General features: G+C 38.9%; 1 protein-coding gene across 2 annotated transcripts; it reads right to left on the bottom strand.

Annotated features, from left to right (window-relative positions):
• Positions 1-61: 61 nt before the first annotated feature.
• On the bottom strand, positions 62-16587 carry p4ha1b (prolyl 4-hydroxylase, alpha polypeptide I b). 2 transcript variants are annotated; one of them, XM_042502059.1, is made up of 15 exons: positions 16338-16587; positions 10826-10908; positions 10302-10398; positions 10008-10159; positions 8726-8863; positions 8097-8336; positions 7396-7613; positions 7118-7294; positions 6326-6396; positions 3492-3591; positions 3277-3330; positions 3114-3179; positions 1967-2035; positions 752-848; positions 62-536 (listed from the first exon to the last, which is right to left on the bottom strand). In XM_042502059.1, exons 1-15 carry the CDS (start codon positions 16349-16351, stop codon positions 466-468), a joined length of 1647 nt encoding a protein of 548 aa, XP_042357993.1. In that variant the 5' UTR covers positions 16352-16587; the 3' UTR covers positions 62-465. The 2 variants fall into 2 exon arrangements, with proteins under 2 accessions (XP_042357993.1, XP_042357994.1); XM_042502060.1 differs by lacking the exon at positions 6326-6396 and adding an exon at positions 5307-5377.
• Positions 16588-22127: the final 5540 nt, after the last annotated feature.

The following is a 22127-nucleotide window of genomic DNA, read 5'->3' as shown; positions in this document are numbered from 1 at the left end:
CCATTCATTTTCTCTAAAACAACAAAAATTAAAGAAATTCAACAAATGAGACAAGCTTCTTAAAAACGTGAACTGAAACTTTAAGGTTCAAACTGACAAGGAGGACGCTGGTCTCTCCAGTCACCACTGAAGAATAACCTCACCACAGAGCTAGAGTTCATACAGAGTGCAAAGACAACCACACGGGAGTGAAAAAGGGCACAAGTGTTTCTCCAAACCATTCGACAACCTGAAGAACGTGTTCTCTGTCACAGCGATGCTTATACTGTCCAGGGGCTCGACATTAACCCGAACAATCTCAAACCCAAACAGCTGGGGGGAAAAAAAACGAGTGTTTGTAGTGAGGGAATGAGCCACTGTATCTGTATGTATCATTGGTGATCTTCAGCAGTGTTCTTTGGTCCTGGGTCGTTTCACAAGGAAGGAGCAAGAGGGCCAGGGAGGCAAAGAAGTTTTCTTTTTCCATTATTCAGTTTCATTTAGGCCACAAGGTCGCCGCCACTCCTGGCCTCGTTCATGGATCCATTTGTTTGATACTTAAAATGGAAACAATAAAAAGATAATCATCATAACCTTAAAAAAGCCCTTTACTTAAAAATACAGCTCAAATGTTTACCCTTCTCGCTTATAAACTCAAGTAAATTGCTTTTCAAGTTAACTTTCTCTTCAGCAAATACTATGATCTCCTACAAGATATTTACTCATGTCTTTATAAATGGTTTTATAAGGAACCAGACAAAGAGGAACTCACCCCACTTGTTGCCAACCAGCACTGGACAAGCTGCATGTCGGGTGCTGTAGTCTCCCTCCCCACTGGGAAACAGATTGTACCAGAACACTGCACTGCCCTGTGATACACATTAACAGGAAGCAGTAGTTAGTAGTGTTGCAAACACTTAAGGAATAACAGAAAGTCACCTTCAATCTCCTAAATTAATTCTTAAAAATTACTGACGGGTGGAATTATAATTAGAAAGTGAAATGTAAATACATGTTTGTGTGATTGTTAAAGTGACAGTTAAAAATGCTCAGAGGCGGATGGGGAATTTTGAAACGTTATTTTGATGACGGGATAAAAAAAACAGACATTTGCTTATAGTAACTGACCATGTTTTGCATGTTAATGTTGCCCTTTTTAGGCTCCAATCAGACAGAGAGTTTTCCGCAGCTTGCTGCATCTTTTTTGTGATTATTTCTAAGCAATCAACTACTCTCCTGTCTTTAGCTTAACTGCTGTTTTGTTGTGAAGTAAACTCACAGATCTGTGCCCTAAAATCTGCATATAATGCAAAATCTGTGTCGATTTTAAGCCCTAGAAATACTTATTACAACATGCTTGAATTTAATAAAACATGTTATTGAAACTCACATTCATATGTGATTTATGTATCTTTGTGAGGTGTGCCCATACTCTATTAACTTTGAATTTAAAAAAAGATATTAATTTGTTGCATTAATGGTCCCAATCCTTCTCAGTGGCCTCACATAGTGCCTTTTGGTCACAACCAAAACTTATATTTGACTGATTGGACAATGGGAAAAAAGAGCAATGGCACTGGGCATTATTCTGCTGAGTTCCTGCTCCTGCAAAAACTCAGGGCTGTGGAGCGGAAAACACGAGGCGTGCAGCAATTTCAAAGCAGCAGAAAATGCTATTACAAAAAGCCACCCCACGTTGCTAACGTGTTCTGTCTGATTGGGACCTTTGGGTGAGCAAGAGATATTGCGTGAATGTGCCGACTAACTGGTCCTGTTTCACTGGGTGGAAAACACAACATTCACAGCATTTTGCTTGATTTTTATTTTTTCAGTAACTAATATTTTTAGCTTGTTCTATACTTCAAAATGAAGAAAAATGCCTGAGGATTTGTTAGAGCGTAATGTTGGCTATATAATATGATCAATTCAGACAGAGCTACTGAGTCAGTAATAATGTCGTGAGAAATGATAGAACACAAGCGGTTACCTTTTGGGGCCAAACTGCTGCACCAACATCTGGGAATACTGTAGCTCCACCTGCTGCTACATCACTCATCTACAACAGAGAGGCAAAAGAGATCAGTCTTCATCTGTGAAAACAAAGAATTCTACAGCGCTACAAGTACATTTTCAGAAACTCATATTTAACGCTTTCTGCATGGTTAGAATACATTTAATTGTTCAACTGCTTCACAAAAATACTGAAATTGTATTCTGAGGCACTATTTACAGAAAATATCACTGGTTGTATCTCTGTCCCATGTTTCCTCCTGCCAGCAAATGTTACATTCTCATTATTGCACCAGCATAGCAAGTCATGAATTACATTGATGTTAACTTTTGTGACAGCAAAAACTTGCTGGAAAAGTCCGTAATCAAAGATAACAAAATCCTTAACTTATAATACCAAGCTGTCACCATGGGTAAAAAGATGAAAAACTAACTCATTTCATTGACTATGCAACTGCTCAGTTTATAACTCGCTTTTTAAAGCCAGGGACTAAACTTCGCTCTGCACCATGTGGGGTGAGAGTTAGTTGGCCTGCCTGGTTAAGGCTTCTTTTTATTAACACTACCCCAAACTTTTTGAAGTTAACCTAACGAGATTGCAATTTGTGTCCCACACTGTTAAAATGTAAATCCATGTGAATAGTGAGTTTGTTATTGTCCGCTGATTGTACTAGAACAGGCACTTACTGTAGTGTAGCAAAGGTCAATAAAACCTTATTTTTTGGGGAAAAAAAAACAACTTTTTTCGACTGGAATAATCCTGTAATTGTGATCCATAAATCCAATCTTTCACAATATTTTATATAAAATTTTGAACGCTTGTTTAACACTTTTGAAACGCTTCATTGAAGATTTCTTTGATGAGTGGAATATTTAAATCTATGGCACAATGCTTTTATGGCTGCACCATTACTTCATTATGTCATTCTATACGCATAGTTCATTATATACTCAGTGTCTTGACATTAGGATCTTGACTAGAGTTTAAAATGATGTTCTGCATTTGTGAAGATGGACCCTGCAGCATTTTCGACACAGAGTTTAAGATAGTTTGGCCACAGTGTAAGTTGAATTTAAAGTTAACAACATTGGTTTATTGGTGTATTTGGGAAGAGTTTACTCACATAGAAGAGCCATGTTGCTATGCGATTGCCAGTACCCAGCTCTTTAAAGGCATCTGGCTCATCTTTCTGTGAAGAGAGAATCAATGTCAGGTTTAATGCCCTGCCATATTACCACTACTGTACTTTAATAGATATTAACTTTGTGAATCAAAAAGGGTCTTACCCTCCCGAAGTCAAAATGAGGTTCGTACTGACCTCCAACGCCATAATTTGCAACCTGCAGAGATCAACAAAATGTGATTTCAGCCTCACAGCTCTACACAGACATGACAATAGCAGTTTATATGACATGTATATAACAACTACGTTGATTCAGTAAGGTTTTACTTTATATAAAAGATATTTAAAAAGAAGGAGAATGTTTTTTTAATGGTTTACCTGCAACTCTTCTGCAGTGTCCATTTCCAGTCCTGTGAGATCTTCAATTCTCTGGTTGATCGTGTCAATCATTGGATCCTCATAGCCAGTGAGCCAAGCACTGGAATACAGGAGGGAAAGCAGATCAATTGAGAAAGAAGACAGATGTGCTATACAGTATGCCAGTGAAGCACATAAATGTCCACTAGATGGCAGTAAACACTTCTTCTGAAACAGGCGACTGAGAGACTGTCATGCTGATAAGTAGCCATGAAAAGCATAAAAAAGAAATTGAAGTCTGGCATTGCAATCGGGTGATAGAAAAGAGAAGTGAAGGTATGACGAAAAAAACAGAATACTGGCCCGAGATTCAGAATCTCCAATCAGCTCAGGGTTCAGGGTTGCTCTGGTTGCAAACGTGTGCATTTGAGAATGTGTATTTCGCATAAGAGTCTGGTTGAGGACTACAGGAAAATATGTTTATGGATTTCCTGAAACAACCTGCCTTTCATGTTTACTCTCACACCCCAGTCTAACAGAAGGTCACCGATAAAATAAGCCCTTGACCGCGTGTTGCAATGAACTCTTTCTTGTGGAATATTAAAACATGACACAATGGCAGCTCCACAGACCACATCATAAAATTCAAACAGGCCTTTTTTTAGTTACTGTATTAAAAAGCCACAGTATCCACATAAAAAATATTGTGATAGAATTCAAAAGTTACCAACATATATGCGACGTAACAGAATTCCAGCATCTGCTCTCAACACACTCAAATTTAGGGGACTTTTTAAGACATCACAAAGCCTATGGGATTACTCCCACCCCCACTGTCTCATGGCTATGTCTCTAAAAAAAATTTGCAGAAGATGAAGAAACAAATGAAATGAGTCATCTTTTTTTTTATTAAATTTGTGTTTATAGTAAGTTATATTCTTGAAGGGATGATGCAAGCCAACACATTTTTCCTGAAGCATCCAGTTCAGTGAGCGGTGAAACTTTTCTGAGTTCATCCGTCTGTTCCCTCTATCACTAGAAGTTCACTGACTCTGGAAATGCATGCTGGCTAACACGTACACATAGAAAAACATCAAAGAAACACCACACCCTTGTGCCCATGTGCGCATGCACACATACCCAAACATTAATTACCAGGAACAGTAAAACCACAGAAACTTGGGGGTTATGGTGGTCACCTAAGCCTGCTATTTTTAAGGGTGAGATGTTTAAATGTAACCTACAACAGGCAGCAACATATCCAGTGAAGTGGAGCAGACATTTCAACTACAGGGTGACACTTTCTTAACATCAGCAATGGAAGGAGAATAATCTCTTCACACATAAGCAGCAAACATCTATCTGTGTGTTTATGTGTATCCAGACTCAGACCTTATCCAGAAGTTTCTTGCTGATATGTTAGTTGAGGAAGCATAGTAAAACCGCAGCAGCTGCAGTGAGTTCATACGAGAACGTGCTACAGATTCATTCCTGTAAAGCGCAATGGGGAATAGAGGTTCAGTGCTCAGGATCTCATATAACCTGAAAAAGATGGCTGGGGGAAAAAAACAATCTGTCACAACTGTGCAGTTCCATGAAAATCTTTTAATGACCGGGTAAACTGAAAGAACAACAAAAATTTCAGCTACACCAAAAAACAACAACAGAGGACTTTTTTAGCCTAGTTTCCAGGTGTAGCTAAGCATTTTTATTGTTACCATGGTGTTAACTGGGTGCAGGGCTAAATTAGTGTTTCAGCCAGGCCAAGAGATAAAGACAAAGAGAAGGATGCTGGAGGACGCATCGTGGCCCTCCTGGTAACCTGTGACCCCTTACCTCTTGGAGACTCTGTACTGGGCCGTGGTAAGTTTCCCAGTTAGGGGGTCATGCACCGTGGCTCGCCTTAACTACAGTAGTTTCCACAGCACAAGGACACGGCGGCCGAGGAAAAGCAGATGAATGAAGGAAGGAGAAAAAAAAAGGTGATGGAATGTGATCCGGACAAGTGGACGAGAGGAAAGTAAGTGGAGGGAAGAGGGAGAGAAAAGAAAAGCAGATTCGGTCACTAGTTGTCAATGTTATTCTTAAGAGGAGCAAAGAGAGTGTTCCACAAGGCAATACTAAGAACCAAATTTTCCACGTCAAAAGATTTATCAGTGAGTGCCTCTGATAATTCTCCTGACTCAAAAAAAAGCATCTATGTTAATATTTACTAGCAGAAAAAGCAAAACATTTTTCCCCTTTCTGTGGCAAACTGTGCAGAAATATATCCACAACAGATCCTCAGAAAACCATGTTATTTTTCCAAATAGTCATTGGCTATAAGAATGCATTTTTCATTTTTTCTTTCATTATTCATTCAGAACATTCGTTGACTATTATTGGTCAATAAAGCTATTGACCAATAATGGTCAACGAATGTTCTGGGTTCCCACACATTTTTATGAATTCAATTTCAAAACTTTTTTTCCCTTGCCCCACTCGCCCAGCCTTTTTTCAAACGTATAAGATTCAAACTCTATTCAAACATACTTTCAGCGTCCCAAATTATGTGTTCAAAGACTGTCAGAAATTATAATATCCAACAATAATCTCTGCTTTTACAGTTTCTGGCTGTGATCAGCATGACCATGGGAACCCTGAATGATTCTTTATGTTGTTTAAAGCTGGATCCTGTGCTTCAGCTCAAGACCCTTGAAACTTTGGAAGGATGGAGAAATGAAGTGATGCGGGCGAGAGCGCAGAGGAGGAATGGGATGAGGTATTAAGGGAAAAATGGAGGAGAAAATCTCACTTTCTCCCTCTCAGCTCTCTCCTACACCCCCAGCTCTTGGCGGATCCTGGCTATGCCTTACCTCTTGCTGATCCGGTATGACGCTGTCTCCAGCACTCCTGTGATGGGGTTGGAGATGGTGGCCCTGCGTAGCTGTGAAGCCATGGACATGATTTACCCACACACAGACACACATCTTTGTATGTGTGTGCCTGTGTGCTTGCCTAACTAGCAGAATCACATCAACCAGCCTCACAGCTTTGACCTCCCACCTCTCAACACACTAAATCACAAAACAGACACTGAAAAATCCTTCTACAGCACAATTAACTACAGGGTTCATATAGACATTATAAAATGAAATTCAAGGACTTTTCAATCAGTATTTTTCATTTTCAAAGAATATACTTGAAGTAACTAATTTTCAATAATAATTTTCAATTAAATATAAATAAATGATGTGATCAATGACTCTTTTCAGTGAAGGATTATGCGGGGTTCAGACTACACCTTGTCAGCCCAATTACAGCCAAGCTTTCCTACGATCTTGGCCTGAATCGTGACAATGCGTCAAGCAATCATTTAATCTCATTTAGTGTGTCATATCAGACGACAACTGCCGCTGCGCCTAAGATGCTTTGGTTAGTGCAGATACAAGTCTATGTTATGGGGTTAATTTTAACTTCAAGAATTTTTCTAGTACTTTGTTAAAAAGGGGGTATTCAAGGTATTCCTGTGACAGATTTTTTACCCCTCAAAATTTCAAGCACCTTAAGACCTTCTATAAACCCTGTAACTGTAAAGCAACCATTATAGCTTCAAATATGCATCATATGGCATCATGGGATCACTTAAACTACTGAAAATCTCTTACTCGTGGCTTTGCAAGTTGCTTGATCCTCTCCATTTCTTTGTCAGAGATGATGTCAAGGTAGCGTACAATGTAGGGGCTGTCCCACTCATCTTGTTGTTTCACAGGCGCCAGCACGTACATGGGGTTGCGATTGTTGTCGAAGTAACGACAGAACAGCCGGCTCTGTCTGCGGGGGGTCTGATTGAGAGAATAGGAAAGCAGGCAACAAAGGAGATGAAACTGATGTGCATCTTTTAAGTTAGAAATTGTGTTTTTGTGTGTCTTTTTGTCCTCCTTACCATTCTAATGCCCTCCCCACGACAAAGCATCTCATACTTCTTCCTCTCTGGGATGAGTGAAAAAGTTGCATTCTTTTTGGATTTCTCCTTCTTTTTACTTGTTTCTCTTTTTACTCGCTCTTTCTCATTTGGAGCTTCATTCTCCGCAGCCTTCCTCTGCTTCTCCAACTGGAACTCAAAGTACTTCAGGTTGCCCTTGGCGCGCTGATGCTCTGGGTCTAAAAATGGGAAAATGAGAGACCGACAGACATAACAGTGGTGATTACAAATAGTGATGGCTGCAGCCATGTCACCCAAAAATATCACACATTCTGCAATCAAAATAACTAAGCTTCCAACACAACATAATTATATGCTATTTATTCAGTATGACCTTATTCAGTTCTCAGAAGCAAGATTTGCAAACACGATAAATTAATTCAGAGGCTCATTTCAAGGAAAATGTGACATAACAAGATAATTCTTGATTCTTGAAATTTAGACTGATCCTAATGTGCTTAACTTTCTTACTATTGTCTTAGTCTGTTTGGTAAAATGAAGGCTATTTCCGTCCGGTGTCTATACAAGACAAAAACTGATAAAAAAGTGCATCAACTCCTAATCTACCTTATGTTTATGTGACAAAATATACCTTAAGCAGGGACTTGCTTCTCCGGATACTTTTGAAAATTGTAAATACACTACAGTGTGGAGGAACTCACCAATTTCAAGCAGCTTCTTGGTGTACTCCAGGGCTCGCTCAATCTCCCCCTGCTGGTAGATGGCATAGCTGAGGTAGTCGATCACTGTCACCTTATCTATAACAGACTCCTCTCCCTCTTCAAGCTGCTTCAGGGCCTGAGCCATCCACAGCTCTGTGTGGTAGTAATCCACATCAGAGTAGGCGATTTTCCCCAGCTCGTAGCAGTCCTCCACTGTCATATGACTCTTGTGTTTCACTCCTAGTTTGCAGAGGGAGAGCATTGGCACTGAAGAAAACTAAACCATCTCCTTTATAATGCAAGTGACCAGAACCAAGAAAACCTTCCATCCTCGTATGGTCCTCTGTTTACTGTGATTTTAATAGCACTTAATAATTTGTAATTTACTTATTTAAGAAGGGACAGCGTACATCAGTCCACATTTAAATAAATGGAAATGCAACCGAGTTAGCTGGAGAGCTATTTTTTATTGGCAGTCCCTTGCCTGATGTTAATGGGTATCCTAAAATAATAACATAAAATAAAAATAAAAACAATAAGAAGTTGTGATATGTCTGTTTATGCCTCTTTATTTAAACGCTTAATAAAAAGATAAACTAGAGATTCGTGCATAGATTTAAAGCCCTTACCAGGTAAGTCTCCTGTAGAGATGGTGTTTGCATCCAGTCTGTAAGTGTCTTGTAACCGGAGGAGAGCTTTAGCTGCCCCGGTCTGGTCCTCATCTGTGGGGAAGTACTGTCTCTGGATGGTCAGGTTGGTAATAAATCCTGAGAGAGATGGACAGGAGACAACAGAGAGAGACATAGTGGGATGATTATGTATGAGATACATAACAGCCAAATGGAGAATAAAAACTCTTTTCTGATAGCCAGTGAGACTGCTCAGAGTGATTCTGATTTTGAGTGAGAGATTTGCAGTTGTATCATGCCAGACATGTGGCAAAAATGAGTGAGTAATGTTCTTTTCTATCTCAGTAACTCATGTTAAGGTGACTGAGCAAGGTACCCAATTTCTACTAAAACACATCAATTATAAATGAGCAACAATGTACATCTCTAAACAAGAAAACATATACAGATTTCCCTACATTTACACAAGTGTCTTTTAAAAGTCAAATTAAACATCCCTGCACTCTAAAAGACACTGCTGCACTGCTGAGATCAGCCAATCCAAGGAAAATTTATAGCAAACCCTGGCTCAGACCGATTTCAAATATTATTGGAAAATCTTTTTTTAAGTAAATAAATTAATAATATAGAGCATTTTCAAAGTACTTGCTTGTTTTTTTGTTTGTTAATATCTTCTTAAGCTCACTTCTGAAATATATGTTAAACATACTCTAATACTTTTCTGCAATATTCCAAACTTCTGACACTTAAGGGAAAACTTCTCCCACAAAATGAAGTTTTGTGTATCAGTTATATACTCTGTCTTACACTGCAATTTCACTAAAACATTATGATTTAAAACATTTCCGCCTATGAGCAGTGGCCGTGAGCATGTGAATGCATGAGCTCCACTTGAGCCAAGTTCAAGCGTGTGCATGCCCAGGCACGCTACTCCGCCGTGCACTAGACTGTTTGGAGGTGTTTTAGAAAGTAATGCTTTAGTAAAAATGCATGTGTTTGTACTCAACATACTACTGGATAAATGAGACTTGTATTTTACTGCACGAGTCAAGCAAAAGTTTATAAAGGGCTGTCTTAGTAATTTTTTGCTGTTGTTAAAAGCAGACTTTGTTTAGTTTAAAAACAATGTTTGCCTTTTTTGGAGCATGGAGTCATGCAAGAAAAACTATGTTTTCTTTATGAAGTCAAGGAAACGCGGTGAATACTTGACATACGAATTGTTATTTTGTGGGTGAAGTATTCTCTTAAGTCACGAATTGAACCAGATCTGCTTTAGTCCTACCATCAGTGGTGTCACTGAGTACAAGACTTTCCAGATTCCCCCACTCTGTGTTCAGCCTCTTCATCAGTTTGAAGGCGTTGACAGGGTGTCCCAGGAAGCCCTCTGGGTCCTGTATGGCTGTGTTGGACAAGGAATCCAACTTATCAGCCCACCTGTCATGATGATGGTCATACAGAGTTAGATCCATTGCTTACAATTGAATCCACACGCAATAATAAACTATTAACAAGAAATATTAAGAATTGTGCGTCAGTTAAGTCACCATTTTTTGAGTGCTCTTGTACACAAACTCACCGTTTGACCTGCTCAAGCTTGTTCTCCTCTGCTTTGATGTAGTCCTTTAGAGAGGTGACAAGGTCTTTTTCTGTGTATAACAAATCTGTCATCTGGCCTGAGGATACAAATCAGAAATACTTCATCAGTAATACTGCTAATGATAAATAAAGAAAAGAAAATTTCCACACACTGTCCTATTACTTGCAATAAACTGAGTCTCAATATGATGAAGGTCTGACAACTGCAAAAGTGTTTACTTTATTATAAAGTTTGTTATAAGTGATAGGATCGTGTGCGGGAATTCTCTTTTCTTCATCTATGGGCAATTTCCTCCTACGCATCTGTCCACAACTTTTTGAGGGTGAGCAGGAACCTGCACATTCAAGTTTTGCAATAATAAAGAACAAAGGGGAATCACTAATCTTAGCAGATCATTTCAGGATCCCACATGTGAAATCTTTTGCTTACATATGTTGGAGCACAAGTCACCAGAGAGAGAAATATTTCTAACATGAGTATCATACATGGCTTGAAGGTTTTACCTATTGAGGTGAAGAAGTCATTGTGGGCTGAGAGCGACTGCAGAGAGCTCAGCAAAAACAAACACCAACATGGCAGCTCCATCCTGAAGAAAGAGTGAGAGAATTATTGTTCAATAGATTCACTCAACAACTGAAGCATGCATGTTAAAAAATAATGTCAAAATGACAGAATTGACTGTGTTATACTGTACATGACAAATGACACTCTGCTGAATATTTATCTCAAATGTCACAATGCCAGCTAGATGTCAGGTAACTATATCAAACTCACTGCTACCAAAAGTGAGCTAAACACTGTCCTCCAAAAGATGTCTCCATTTACTTTATTTAATGTTTATTTGTAGAGGGACAAGTTAGTATGAAACTATGCCACACACACACCACAGCATTTATAGACTAAGCTATTTTGCAATGCCTATCCATAGATGGGCCTTTAAAAGACATAAAACTGAACAACAAATACACAAGAGACAGACAGTACAAAACACAAACTCAACAATAAGTATGTACACTGAGAACACAAAAATTGGAACTCGACTAGAAAATACAGCCATCCATCACTTCTGACAAGTGGCTGTCATGTCAGGCCCATATTACTTAATATTGCAGGTTTGTGTCACAATCCAAAACATCTCTAAAATTGATCAGATGTTTTGAGTTTTAGTCATTTACTGTCTTGATTGCTTTAGCTTATTTCCAGTGAGCCCCGTCAAACATTCCTGACCTTAAAACTCATCCAGAATTCCCCCATCGTCCTAAACCTCCAAGATTTATCATACTGTTGCATTCCTTTACTCTTTCCAGTTTTGTTCCATCTTTATGCAAAACCTGATTGTCTGGTCATAAATGGTGCAAAACCTGCACCATTTAAGTGACTGTGTACATTTTTTTTCTTTAACAGAAATTAATTCAAAATAAAAACTAATGGCAGCACGGTCTGTGGATTGTGCAAAGTAACTCAGACATATTTTCAGACAGGTGTTGCTGCTGAATGAGGAGAAGTCTCAGCAGCAGTTATCTCAAAACCAGAGAAAACCTATTTGCATTGTTAAATATTATTAGGGGTAAGTTGGAAGATGTTATTTGTTTTTTGTGGAAACTATCCATTTAGGAAACGCAGACAAAAAATATTTATTCGTATGCAACAAAGGGTTAAGCAAAATAAGTTATCAAACCCTTGAACTAAGAGACTCTTTCATTGCTTTAGAAGTGCAGCCTCCCAACCACCACACAAAGCCAAATATAAGTCTGTGGTTACTGTCACTGTGTCCGGTTTGGTTTTGGAGTTGGCACTACCATAACTACTACATGGCGTCAGGTCTGTGAGGAGTGGCACTGCGATCTTTCTACCCATTCAGACAGAAATTAGAAGAGAGAAGAGACAGACTGCAGGACAAAATGTGCAGGCAGGTGCTACCACTACTGCTGGTATAATGACATCTTCACTACTGTACTAATAAAAGAACATTTTTAACATTTGATTTATATTTGCATTTGGATTTAGATCTACATCAAAAACTGCATTACAATAGACACCATGGGTTACATCCATTTGTGAGAATTTTGCTTTCAAAAATTCCTGGATCCACACAACTTGTTCTTTGGCCAGTGACCTAACTTTTCTCAAATCGTAAATTATGTATGTTGGCACATATCTGAGATATCCTGTTAACAAACTAATTTACAAATGGCATTGAAAATAGTCCCAAAGCTGACCCAGCTTCCATGCAGCACATTGTGATAAAATGCTTCCAACACAGGAAGTAGACTTGGAGGAAAGTAGTGGAAAGAAATGATTCCAAAAAAATCCAAAATTAAGACAGCGCTGTGTACAGACTTTGGTAGTTATTCTTTCTTGGTGGGATGTTAACTGGAAAACCTGGTTTTACTATACAACACAGATACGTTAACTATGACCTTTGAATTTCTACAATATTTTTTGATTCTATAATAGCTGAATATGACATGAATTATTGTTAGTTTTTTTTCAAATAATGTATAAGCACAAAAGTTGTCAGGTACAATAGTGGTAATGCCACTATAACTACCCAGTGCAAATAAAAATACCCATTAAATACCCACACCCACACTTGCACACAAAAGAACCTATGCAAACACTCACCTTCATGCTTGCTGTGCAAACATATACATACACACACATGCACTAAGTGGCAAAAAGGTCATGCATTAAAACCAGAATCTCTGCAGATTTCTTAAGCCTTTGGCTTATAGCAGACAACAGGTTTGGGCAGGTTCAAACTTTGCCACAAAGACAAGCCTTCAGTGAAAATAAAAAAAATAACTTCACATGAAATTTCAATTTAGGTCAGCTGCAAGCAGCAGAGAGGGAAAATAAATCTGTCAGTACTCTATGTATTAAAGCAGAATTAAATTATATTAAATTAAAGCATATTAAATTAGCAACTCCAAGGCAAGATGCAAATTACCATTTTCCTAACTCATTATCCTATTTCCAGAATCTGTGATGCCATTTAGGCAGAGATACCATAATGTGCCTCTGCGACTTCCAGGATAAAAACTCAACAGAATATAATTATTGTAATCGCAGGGCGACAGCTACTGTGTCTCTTTTCTTATAACACTGTAGAAGTGCAATGTCAAGATTAAGGCTTTAAGTTTTACAGTTATAATTTGGATCCCTGTGTCATGCCATACAAGTGTGAGTGTTAGTCTGCATACATGTTTTTACATGACGTGAAGACTCCAAAACATTCCTGATGGCCATTTAGCATTTAACTTGTTGGACACTTGTGATGCATTTTGATAAAACCAGTTTTAGAAAACTGTTTTGCAAACGTTTACATTGTTTTTTGACTTTTCAAACTATGTGCAAATTGGGCTGCATTCTGTTCAGACACGTTCATTAGGAGACTTTTTTTTTATTACCTCACAGCCTTGTGTTAATTGTGTGGAAAGAAGATTCTCTCATTTCAAGAAAACAGAAAACACTGGTAAATAATGAGTTGGCATGTCCATTGCATCCCAGAAGTTTTTACTAATTTTCTGTCACTTCTACAGTTTCTTGCTTTGCCTAAAATTACTTTTCAACAAACCACTGAGACCAGAACTCAACCTGTTACCTTTAAAGTAGCTAAAGCAACACAAGCACTTCTGTGAAGTCCTTTCTCCTGAAAGAAAAGCTTAACCTCTTTTGTAAAGCAAAATAGTGTATTATATTAATAGCTTTTAGGGCTACCATTGGTGCATAAATTGGTATTACTATCTCTTTTCCAATTATTTTCTCCCTGTAAGGAAGCTTTGCTCTTTCATTTTGGATATAACATAAATCCAAAAGAAATTGTATAAAATTACCCAATTGTTGCTTGTAATAAAATGTATCCACAGTATCCTCAAAGGAAAATTAACCTCCAACAAAAACTATTAATAAAATCATTAATGTGTGTTTGTCATCATGACTTTGCAATATTTTACATTGCTGTACTGTATGTTACTGCCTATAAAAAATGAGCCTATTATATTACAGTGTAACAGGATATCTACAGTTATCAGACAGTTAAATTTAATGTGGTTTTAGACATTTTGAGCTTAAATTTTAATCAAATTAAAGACACATTTTTAGACAAATTATTCTCAGATTGCAGGAAAGTATAAAATTACAGTGCAGAGGAAGGTTTAATGTAGGAATCCGGTTATTATTAGAGTTTTTTAATAGTTAGGTTAATCTAAATTTTGACAGCAGATAAGTGTAAGTATAGAGTAAAGTATTAGGTTCAGTGGTAGGTTTAAAAATTTCAAACATCAGAAGCGTGGACTTATTTTGACAAAACAAAATTAAAAGATGGATACATTCAATTAGATCAAATGTTTTGGCCATTTAGACCTCACATATTCAGATTTAAGACTATTTAATGACCTTTAAGATCCAACCTATCTAGAATTGTATTTTAGACATTTTACAATGTTTTAAAGACCTGCAGATACCCTGGTGTAAATCCCTACAGGGCTAACAAAGTGGGTAGAATCCACACATTTAAGACCCTTTTAGATATTACAGTGTATTACAAGGTTCCTACAGCTTAAGGCAAGTAGGTTTTAAGACTTTTTAAGGCTTTTTTTTTTCAAAAACCAACCATAATAAAATATGAGAACAATTTTATAAAAAACCATACTGATGATAAAAATAAATAAATGAACCCATATCAACAAGGGGCGATTTTGCCCTGACATTTATTGGAACATAAAGCATGACTTTGGGGTTAATTTAATGACATAATGTGAGAGGCATTAATTTTTTTGTTGTCGTTTTACTTTGTTCGTTTTTTTAAAGGTACCATTTACTTTAAGATTTTACAATGAAATGTCAGAAAAAAACACAATTCACAAAATCCTCCTTCCTATGTCTTAACATTTTTAAGACTGATCTAAGATATTTTGATAACACTTAAGGCCTTATTTTTATCTGAATAAATTCAATGCCTTTAAAGACTTTTTACGGATCCACGGGAACCCTGGTATTATGGTGAATTTTCAAATATTCAATTCATTGCGTGAGACTTTCTGTAGTTACTGTATTTCTGAACAAATATAAGTCTACTCTTCTAAGTGTCCTTTGTATTTTAGCAACTTAATCAGTGAGAAATTGACTTAATCTCAGCTATTTTCTCCAAGTTATACAGGGAGTGAAGCTGTGGGGTCAGATAACAGAATGTGGATGGGAGAGGACTGCCACGTCTTCGCCCCTCCCCGCCGGTGAAACTCATGAGAGGGACTGAAAACTGCCCAATGGAGCCTGACTGATTTCAGATAGAAAAGCCCCTCATAAATTTTGAAAGTCACTAACAGCACAACAGGGGCACTTTTAATTTCTGGAAGTGAGCTAGCGCTATTCGTTTACTCCCAAGCTAATATTGCTTGTTAGCTAACCGACAAAACTATAAGTTTCCAGCTTTTATCCCCAAATACTGAGGGCTCACCGAAGTGCGTAGCATGGCACATTGTTTGACTTTTATCGTAAAGAATGTCTTAACAAATAAAATGTGTGCTATATAATGCTGTTATTGTGTGTTTGTAATGTACAGCAGAGCGGAGGCAGCAGCATCCAACGCTGCATTGCACTAGAATACCATAACACTGATGCTAAGAGTTTCATCAGCAAAATTCAAGCTGTTTTTTTTTTTTTTTTTTAATATTACTATTATTTCTCGCTTTCCCCCACTTTTACTCACCGACCTTTGTAAATATTTATCCTTATTATTCAGCTCAGTCTTGTTATGTTCTTGGCTGCCGCCGAGACCAATAGCAAATCTCAAAGTTTCACTCAGGTTAGCTAGTTTTCAACTAGCTTAGCAAGCTAACCGAACTTTAGTGGAATAACCGCTAGCATACAGAACGGCGTTTTAACGGTCGCAACTGAAAACGGTAAACACGGTGAAAAGACGGTTTATAACAGTAGGATGACATGATAACTACCCGAAAGGCTACAAAGTGAGTGGCTTTAGCTACGTTATCTGATTCAGGAGTCAATATTTACCTAAACAACCGCATCCTGCAGATATGTGTCCCCGCCGGGTGTCCTGTCCTCCTAAATCTCAGCTCCACCGGTGCAGTTAACTCCGCGGTGAGATGATGAACACGCAGCGCAGCAGCTCGTCCTATAAGTGATATTTCGACGCGCTGTTGGCCATCTGGTGGGAAGCGCTGGAGTCCTAAAAGTCTGAATGCTACGTGCAGATTCTCACATGCATAAAGTCTGCCGTTACTAGAGACTTTAGGGGCTGGCGTTTGTGAACTGCTAGGGGAGGTGTCTAGCTGTCTGACCCGCGGTGAGACTGTCATGAGTTTTGGGGGTTTTAATGTGAAAAAAGTAAGTGTGTGCACCAAGTAACGTCACCCTTTTGCCACGTGTTGAAATTGCAAAAGTCAGATGTGCTTTATTCATTCATTTACTCATGTTTCAATATCCACCAATTACTACAAAAATCAAATTTTAACCATATATTTTCACTGATATAAAGTTTTGGTAAGGCATGTGTACATTTGGTTCAATAGCTACATTTAAACTGGTGTTTTGAATAGTTTTGCCATTTTTAACTGGGTCAAACACACTTTTCACCTGCAGAATCCTCCTCCTCTTTCTGCCACATTCCAGAAAATTCCTCCCTCCCATACCAAAGAGTGTGACTGGAGGGAGGGAATTTAAGCTGCAAGCTACTGAGTTCAACAGGGTGGAGCTAAGTATGTGTGTGTGTGTGTGTGTGTGTGTGTGTGTGTGTGTGTGTGTGTGTGTGTGTGTGTGTGTGTGTGTGTGTGTGTGTGTGTGTGTGAGAGCGAGAGACCAGAGACAGAGAAAGATGGCAAAGGAGGTAAATCTTCGTGGCATATTCAGATGTTAACAAACACTACTGAATGTCTTTGAGAAACACCGGCGATTTGCAAGCCTCCATTCAGTTTTTTTAAAAATTATTTTTCACATGAAAACTGCTTAACAGGCTGCATGCTCTGAGTATCAGGATATTATCACCTTGTGAAATAGAACTGAAAACCCTTTGTAATGTAAAATACACTTTATTAATCTATCAAGTGTCATAAAGCAAAATAACAAGGATTATATGATACTGAGACAGAGATAGGTCATGAAGAAAAACATCTGTATCATTGTTGTCATTATTGGCAAATAGCACAACAAACACCATGTGGTTATGGCTTGATGATGAAGCAAAAAAAAATTCAAACTTGTGGGGTAAACATCAGTTTCCAGTCTTTAGCCCTTTTTACACTGCATGTTCAAGGCAGGAATATTGTGCTGTTATGCTGCTTGGGTACCAGTGCTCAAAATAGGTCTGAATAAACAAGACAGCCAGCAGGACGGGATCATAGACACCACAGGAGATTTAAAAAGTAGCTGACAGCAGTTAACAGCTAACTCAAAGAAGAACAGCCAAAAATGTCCGCAATCTGGGAAAACATTGAGATTAGGGAGTTCCTTACCCTCCGAGCAGAGGACAAGATGAGCCACGTTACAACAGAGATGGTAAATGATTGTTATTGTTTAGAAAGCATTGCTTACGCATTTCATATGTCACACATGAGGCAGACGCTGTTTGTTACATGTCACACCCATCACGTCTCTTTTGATTCAGTGCTGTCTAAAATAACACATTTAGACGGCATGATGCCGCCGTTGTTTGGTTCTTTGTAAAAACATAAAGGCTGCATTCAAAAAGGACTTAGCAGTGGCAATGTAGTGTGATCTCTGTGTAAAAAGTGCTTTTGGGTATCTATTGCAGAAGAAAAATACTTCTCCATTTGTTCAGTCTAAGCATACTTTGAACTTTTTTTTTCAATGTGAACTGTACAAAAAAACCCAAAAAACATCCAGTGTATCCTTATTTTTATTCCTACTCCAAACAGTCATCGGCGGATGTCGCTCAGGGAAGTGAGTCTGCTCCCAAACAGCAGCTCCTCATAGGTCAGGAGCTGACGCAGGAAGTTCATGTTGGGTGCAGTGCATGGCCTCCTCTCCTTCAACCAACGCAGGGCGTGAAGAAGTGACCAGCGTCGATGCTCCATGAGGAAGGCCAGCGTTAGGGCTGAGCTGCGACTCCTGCCCGTGCTACAGTGGACAAGAACACGGCCGGCAGGCTCGCTCATCAGGGCCGAGTTGATGAACCTGGATGCCGTCGGCAGTGCCTCCACCAGGTCCTGCTGGGTGTCATCGCTCAGACTCAGCCTCAGGTAGCACAGCGTGTTGGGGAAAGCATCAGGGCAGTTGGTGGTGGCATTGACCACATGTGTGATGTGTAGATCCTTGATGATGCGGTAGTCAGAGGCCTGGGAGTAGGAGCCCTGGTAAAGAGCATCTTCCAGGATCTCTGAGGGGTAGATGGTGAGAGTGTGCCGCTCAGGTTCCAGCAGGACCATACGTGTTGTGCAGAGGAAAGGATAAAGGGTTTGAAAGGCTGAAAATCCCCCCAGCAGGATGACAGGGTCCATTCCCAAAGCACTAATCTGGAAGAAACAGCGCTGGAGGTCTGGGGAGTCTGTCCTGGCCTTCACACTGCCCACTAAAGCAGCCACAGAGACGCAGAAACAATCACAGCATCAAAACACAGACAGAGAGAAGAAATCATAGTGATAACCAGGCAGATGTCAACAAGGCGGGGTAGCACCAACAAGGATTAATTTAATCTAAGATTAGCTTTTATCAAGTTTAGTAAAACTAAGTTTAAAATGATCCAGATTTAACCTGAGCGAAACTCTGAGATTTACGATGGGCCTCAGCAACAGCCAAGAACATAACAAGACTGAACTGAATAATAAGGTGTAATATTTACAAAAGTTGGTGATTAAAAGTGGGATAAAGTGAGAAATGATAATAATTGGGGAAAAAAAACAGAGCTTGAGATTTGCTGAACTATCCGCATTCACATATGGCATTCCAGTGCAATTAGGTAGAGCTCTGCTGCACCAGTAAAAATGAGTCTTGGTTTGGCCAAATTAATTTATTGAAACAGATTTAAACTGACTTAAATCAATAGGGATATGCATTAAAATGGAAATTAAAATTATAGCTAAACAAATACTTACACATAAACACACTGTAATCTGCACCTATTAAGAGGTGCTGCTAACTTAATGGTACTCATAATGGCTTGGCAGAGAGGCTCTAATTTTTCCTCCTTTGAGAAAAACGTGTTGGCCAACAGCAGAATTAAAAATTCATCATCATCATAAAAGTTATGTGGGTTGAGTCTGTCTCTCAACTCTCTTCAAGGAACTTCATTGTTTTGTTTAATTCATCTCAAAAAGGCAGCCATTGTAAAAGTTAAGCCTTCTCAACTGTAGGATTTAAAGTGAACCCTGGTTCACAGTTTAAAATTGAGCTTAAATTTATGGTGCAACAGAATTCAATTTAATCTAGGTTTAGAGTAAAAACTAAAGTGAAATTCAAAAAGAGGCTTAAATTTGGTCTTTCGTAATTTTAAGATAGTATCAAGGTACGGTGCAACAGAATTTTAATTTAGACCATGATTTAATCTGGTTTAAAAATTAATCCAGCCTAAAAGTTTAGGCCGACGGGAGCATTGTTTGTTTTACAGGTAGATCATTGAACAAAATATTGGACTAATAAAAATTTTGACCTGATGATGGTTCTAGATGAAGAATTCACCAAAATTCCTACATTTCATCGAGACAGTTCAGTAGGAGGTTAAAAGCTGTTTGTAATGTGTGAATGTGGTTTACTGACCTGGGCTGCATCCCTCCTCTGCATACAGCAGTATTACAGAATACTTCTGCAGTTCTATACAGCTGATCAGACAGCCCAGCACAGGGTGGATCACCGTCACAGCGGCCCGCGCCGTCACTACGTGGCTTTCCTTGTACCTAAGAGGGGGTGTATGCACATGCAAGTACTCAGGTGCAAGACAAAAAAGACATCACTGCAGGGTTCCAATAAATTTGTTATTTCTTTTTTCCTTTCAAGGCAACACTTCCATGTACAAGGCCTGAGGAAGATCTCGTAGATCAAAATGTTAGAGAAAAAGAAACTATTTCACAGAGCCCCCAAAGTGTGCAGACCTCCTTTGTACCCTGTCCACGTCCCTTACAAACACATTCCTTTATTTTATGCACGTGCGTATGTATCCCAACTGCAACAGCTGTTCTTCTATTGCAAAGTAGATTTCTTAAAGAATGAGGCTGGAAATATTCTTTTTGTTCTCCATAACTTCCATGGAAAGACTAAAAGTATTAATGTGTTCATCTCTCAATAACTTCCCTAGTCTGCATGTGGCTCTTATTCATAGACTGCATACAAAGATGGAGGACATTAACAGCAAACATCTCTCCTCCTGAAGATGGAAAGAACAGGTAAAGACCATACAGTTTAATTCATTTAAAAAAAAAAAAAAAAAAGCTAAATTATTTCTTAAAAGAGCCAGACACTGTAGGCGTACTTGAGATATCACATTCGCAAGAATTAGACGGATTGCTGAACAACCCCAAATATAATGCCTCTGGTTATTCTTTAAATAAGTGAATTATCCCTAAAACTATACCTCAGGTAACTAGATGCAACATTGTTTTAGGTCCTCTTATGGCTAAATAGAAAACAAACTTTCCAGCATCTGTCCATGTTTCTTCAACCAAAAAAGCAACACCTGTACAAGGTTATGCAATCTTGTACCAAATCTCGCAAAAAATGGTATTTATGTGAGGTTTTTCTTGAGCTAAATATGTTGATTTAGAGCTTTCGTGGCCAGATTGTGCTGTTGATGGATTGAATTTTACTGTAAGTTGCCTTTATTGGGTCAAACATAATAGCCAATATACATATGATGTATGACAGAGCACTGGTGTATCCGTGCAGCACCCACCTCTCTGCGCTGCGACAGTCCAGGATGAGAATATAATACGGATCATACAGAGCGGGCTGGCCTTCCTCTGCGCTCAGCAGGTTGTACACTTGCTGTGGGGTGATATAGCCTCTCTCTACACAAGCTGTTACTGGCTGAGCAGGAACGAGCACCTCCTCTGGTTCACACACTGCTTGCAGGCGGAAGAAATGCAAAGAGTTCAGTGTGTCTGTGTGTAGTAGTTGTGTGTGCATTTAAGACTGAGAGAAGTAAAAATACTCCCTTTACCTTTGTTCTGAGTAGGTATGACAGAGGAATGGCCACTGCCAATGCTATTGACCTCTCTGTCACAGATGCTGCTGACTGTTTGGGATGTGTTGACAGGCTGTCGAGAGGCCGCTCTATAACTGTTATTCACTCTGACACCAACACAGAGACACATGCTCACAGAGAAGTGCAATCTCAGGAAAGTTACACAGTAACATTAGAGGAGATTAAACACAAAACCAATTTTTACTGTTTCAGATATTTTTTAAAAACAAGAAGCAGATCTCTTTACCTGGACAGTACTGTGCCCATTTTGTTGAATTCATTTGGCAGATGAATCAGCTGTTTCCATGAGCCCTTCATCAGGAGAACATGCTACACCAAGAAACCAAGAGATAATGTTAAAAACTTCAGCCGTGACTTAAATTTAGCTGGTGGTCTTGGAAACGGTCAAGTACTCTAGAGGGCCACGTGCAGTAACTGGTTGTGACAGGTGAAGGAGGGGAGACCTGGAGATAAATCCTACTTCACTCAAATTAACCTCCAGTTGTTGCGGTGTAGATGGAAATTTGGCACGGACAAGGTTTTAAGGTGCTCGTAAAGGCACACAAAGATTACTGTATTTAGACAACAGAAAGAATGAAGGAATAAGGGAGGATACATAAAAGTACACAGACCCTGTGGAGTTTGCCACACAA

This window comes from Plectropomus leopardus, chromosome 15 (genome assembly GCF_008729295.1).
Source record: "Plectropomus leopardus isolate mb chromosome 15, YSFRI_Pleo_2.0, whole genome shotgun sequence".
Lineage (NCBI taxonomy): Eukaryota > Metazoa > Chordata > Actinopteri > Perciformes > Serranidae > Plectropomus > Plectropomus leopardus.
Note: the sequence above shows the minus strand (reverse complement) of the source record. Positions and strands in the feature narration are given on the sequence as shown.